General features: G+C 49.7%; 1 protein-coding gene across 1 annotated transcript in view; it reads right to left on the reverse strand.

Annotated features, from left to right (window-relative positions):
• Nucleotides 1–716: 716 nt before the first annotated feature.
• The window catches only part of ERAL1 (Era like 12S mitochondrial rRNA chaperone 1), a 5,707-nt gene continuing 1,992 nt past the window's right edge, over nt 717–4,431 (reverse strand). The window contains exons 2-10 of the mRNA XM_012809762.2: nt 3,883–4,010; nt 3,707–3,784; nt 2,750–2,796; nt 2,520–2,581; nt 2,238–2,350; nt 1,903–2,151; nt 1,614–1,763; nt 1,423–1,503; nt 717–1,304 (exon numbers count right to left, since the gene is read on the reverse strand). Of these exons, the coding sequence (XP_012665216.1) occupies nt 1,182–1,304; nt 1,423–1,503; nt 1,614–1,763; nt 1,903–2,151; nt 2,238–2,350; nt 2,520–2,581; nt 2,750–2,796; nt 3,707–3,784; nt 3,883–4,010 (1,031 nt within the window). The 3' untranslated portion in view covers nt 717–1,181. The remainder of the gene's footprint in view (nt 1,305–1,422; nt 1,504–1,613; nt 1,764–1,902; nt 2,152–2,237; nt 2,351–2,519; nt 2,582–2,749; nt 2,797–3,706; nt 3,785–3,882; nt 4,011–4,431) is intronic.

Genomic DNA, 4,431 nt, shown 5'->3' on the forward strand with positions numbered 1-4,431 from the left:
AAATTAGGCTGGGCACAGCGGCTCAAGCCTGTAATCCTAGCACTTTGGGAGGCTAAGGCAGGTGGACTGCCTGAGCTAAAGAGTTGGAGACTAGCCTGAGCAAGAGCTAGACCTCGTCTCTAAAAATAGCTGGGTGGTGTGGCAGGTGCCTGTAGTCCCAGCTACTTGGGAGGCTGAGGCAAGAGGATCTCTTGTGCCCAACAGTTTGAGGTTGCTGTGAGCTATGGTGCCACAATACTCTACCCAGGGTGGCAGCATGAGACTGTTTCAAAATAAAATTTAGCTGGGTGTGGTGGCGCATCCCTATACAGAGGCTGAGGCAGGAGGATCACTTGAACCCAAGAGTTTCAGGTTGCTGTGACTTAAACTCTGTCTCAAGAAAAAAAAGAGGCTCGGCGCCTGTGGCTCAAGCAGCTAGGGCGCCAGCCACATACACCTAAGGTGGTGGGTTCAAATCCCCAGCCCGGGCCCGCCAGACAACAATGATGGCTGCAACCAAAGAAATGGCCGGGTGTTGTGGCAGGCGCCTGTAGTCCCAGCTACTTGGGAGGCTGAGGCAGCAGACTCGCTTGAGCCTGGGAGTTGGAGGTTGCTGTGAGCTGTGATGCCATAGCACTCTACCCAGGGGGATAGCATGAGGCTCCGTCTCAAAAAGAAAAAAAAGAAAGAAATCTTTTCTCTGTCCTGTTCTAAAAAAATAAAGATGAGAACCTGAATGCCTGTCTTGTAACTTTATTATGATCCAAGACTGGGGAGAGGGATGGGGTGAGAGGCACTGTGTCATTCAGGAAACACAGGTCCTTACACAGCTTCAAGTTGGAAGAACTGGGGGAAGAAGAGAAAGATCTCTTCCTCCTTGCTAATGATGGCAACTTAGTGAGAAAGTCTAATCCACTGTCAGCTGGAGGTCAGGTGGCACAGTTTCCATCAAGGGGCCAACTTTTGACCTACATAGCTACTTCCCAGTAGTAGAGGAACTGCCTGGGAACTGAGCTATAGCAGGTTTCTTCCTTTCAGCAGGACACACAGCTGTGCAACCTCAGCAGGGCAAGGCCAGCTGACAGCCAGTCAGTGTCCATTCCCTTCACCTGTCCCTGCAAGCCTCTGAGCCGGGGGCAGTTCTGGTTAGTTCCTGCCAGTGGCTTGTGGTGGCATGCTTTGGGAGGGGCAGCAGACAGTGATCACTTGATGAGCTTCACAGAGAGACGGATCTTAACATCACAGAGGAAGATGTCCATGAGGTCACAGCCCACCTCCTGTGCAATCTGGGAGATCAGGTGGCCTTTTGGACCAATCAGGAGCTTCTGAGGGTATGCAAAAGAGAACAACATGGAAGCCAGGAACACACCTGCAGTTCCAGCTACTTAGGAGGCTAAGGCAGAAGGATCATTTGAGCCCAGGAGTTCTATAACAGCCTCTTACCACATGAGATTCTTTGGGTACCAGAAGCTTCTGTTCAATCACCAGCTCCCCACTTGGTCCCTCTTCCCATAACACTGTCTTCTGTGCAGGAAGATATCAAAATTAATCAGATCCTGGCCTTCCTGGGACCCAGCTGTAATGCCCTTGGGGGTGTGATATAGATCCCCCAGATCCCTTCACTCTATCTGCACCTGCTGCACATTGTAGGGCACCTCCTGCGGCAGATATTCTAGGAGCTTCGCTCGGATGATGTTGGCACAGATCTCTTCAGGTGTCTGGCTTGTGAGGACTCCACTGTGGAACTCCCAGGGCCCCGGCTTTGCCTGTGCCAGGAGGTAATTCTGTGGGCACAGAGGGAGAAGGTGGGCATTTCAATCCCAACCAGAACTTTCCTACTCACTTTGGCTTTTAGGAGGAAATGTGAGGCCTGTCTTCACATGGTTGAAACCAAGGGTCAGGCAATGGCTGAAGCTAACTGACCTTTAGTATTTTCACATCCTCCTGGCTTAGGGCTGACAACATGAAGATCTCCTGGAAGTGGGGCCAGCCAATTCTCTGAGGGCTTTCCACAGACTGTGTGTTTTGGCCCTTAGCTGTGGGGCTCGGGTCATCTGTACCAGGGTTTGAGTGGAAGGCTTGCTTTATCTTTAGCTTTTTGCCATTGACCACTCCTTCAGTGAGGGCTGCTGTAAGCTCCAGGAGAAGTGACTTTTTCTTCAGGCAATCTACCTGGACATGGTGGATAGGCAAAAGGTATGTGGTCAGCAAGACGGGGGTCTTAAAGTAGCCTCTTTCCTCAGATGGCTGGTGCTCACCTTATTCATGACAAGGATGCTAGGGACCTGGGAGAACTGAGTCAAACACTGGAGCACCTGGGGGTTGAGCTGGTTCCGAGTCCACTTGTCTGAGATATCCACAAGAACAATAACTGCAAGATAGCAAAGCAGGAAAAGGACAAGGATGTGATCTCTCTTCTTCCTGCCCCCCACAAAAACTTCCCTGGTATGGGGTTTGGCCAGCTCCCATTCCCTAAACTACCAGGAATGAAACTCTGGTAACCTAAAAACTGGGTTTCAGATTCCCATTCTGAGCCTAACCGAGATCAGCAGATTCCATGCTCTTCCATGGATCTTCCAACAAAGAGAGCTCCAGGTGGTGCCTGAGGGGCAGAAATATATCAGGTCAGAAAGGGTCTCATGACTTAGGCAATCCTGATGAGGGATGGAGTGTGGTAAGGGAGTTTTTCAAGCCCAATGATGGAATCTCCCCCCACCTTTCAGTACTTTTTGATTGACCACATAGTCCCACCTATTTCCAAAGCCATTACCTCTTCCGTTTAACAGGATTGATAATGCCAGGTGTGTCCAATAGAATCTAAAATCAGGAAAGAGATATTCACATCCCAGGAGGAATGATTAGTACTGAGAAGTGAGAGACCACCCCTTTCTTTTTTTTTTTTTTCTGTGACAGAGTCTCACTATGTCACCCTCTGTAGAGTGCAGTGGTGTCACAGCTCATAGCAACCTCCAACTCCTGGGCTTAAGTGATTCTTTTGCCTCAGTCTCTCAAGTAGCTGGGACCACAGGCTCCCGCCACAATACCCAGCTATTGTTTTGTTGCAGTTGTCATTGTTGTTCAGCTGGCCCCGGGCCAGGTTCAAACATACTACCCTCAGTGCCATGTGGCCAGCACCATAACCACTGTGCAATGGGCACTGAGCCGAGAGACCATTCTTGTCAAGAGCCTGCCCTCTCTTCTTGACCATGCTGTTATTGACTTTAAATTTTTTTTTTATAGAGACAGAGTTTCATTTTGTTGCCCTCGGTAGAGTGCTGTGGCATCACATAGCTCACAGCAACTTCCAACTCCTGGACTTAAGCAATTCTCTTGCCTCAGCTACCCCTGAGTAGCTAGGACCACAGGCACCTGCCACAACGCCTGGCTATTTTTTGGTTGCAGTTCAGCTGGGGCCGGGTTTGAACCCACCACCCTCAGTATATGCGGCCAGCGTCCTACTCACTGAGCCACAGGCACCGCCCACTGACTTTAAATTTTTTACCTTTCAGCTTTGTTTTAGTTTTAGATGGGATCCAGGAGGAAGATGATAGTTGTTAATACGTGGAAGATTAGGAAGCAGTAAAGAGAAAATGAGACCTTTCTAAATAGATGCCATAGGAAAGGAGATAGAGGCAGAACTACACCAGGCCTGAAGGAGGAGGAAACCCTCTTCCTGCAGATAAGTGAACCTAAGCATCATATACCTACTCCCTTTGTAGGTACCCACCACTTGTGCTTCCTTCTCTGTGATGACACCCAGAGCTTGACAACGAGTGGTATGCACCTTCTTGGAGACAGGAAACACCTGCCAGAAACAAAAAATTCCAAATTCCTCAAGAACCATCCATAAAGGCACAACAAGAAGTGAGAGATGAAAAGGGTAGAAGCAAGGGTGAAGCATACCTTTCGGCCCAGTAGTTGATTGGAGAGTGTTGACTTCCCTGCATTTGGAGCTCCCAGGAGGACCACTCGTAGGACCCGGGGATTCTCAGGCATGTCAGGGCAATGAACCAAGAGGAGTTCCTGCTCATCTGTGTGTAGGTGGAGAGAGGAGTTAGATGGGACATGGTGGAATCTGGATTCCCTACCATGTGCTTACTCCTGCCCACCCACAAAGGGAATAGGGCAACAGGTTCAAGTCACTTAGACCTGACTTTGAGACCTAATCTGGTCCTAAATTTACATAAGTTTATCAAATTCTCCAACCTCTCAAAGCCTCTTATTTTGCATCATTATAAAATGAAGACGTTGGGCGGTGCCTGTTGCTCAGTGAGTAGGGCGCCAGCCCCATATACTGAGAGTGGTGGGTTTGAACCCGTCCCGGGCCAAACTGCAACAAAAAAATAGCCAGGCGTTATGGCAGGCACCTGTAGTCCCAGCTACTTGGGAGGCAGAGGCAGGAGAATCGCTTGAGCCCAGGAGTTGGAGGTTGCTGTGAGCTGTGATGCCACC

Source organism: Otolemur garnettii, unplaced genomic scaffold (assembly GCF_000181295.1).
Source record: "Otolemur garnettii isolate 467f Iridium unplaced genomic scaffold, OtoGar3 scaffold00112, whole genome shotgun sequence".
Lineage (NCBI taxonomy): Eukaryota > Metazoa > Chordata > Mammalia > Primates > Galagidae > Otolemur > Otolemur garnettii.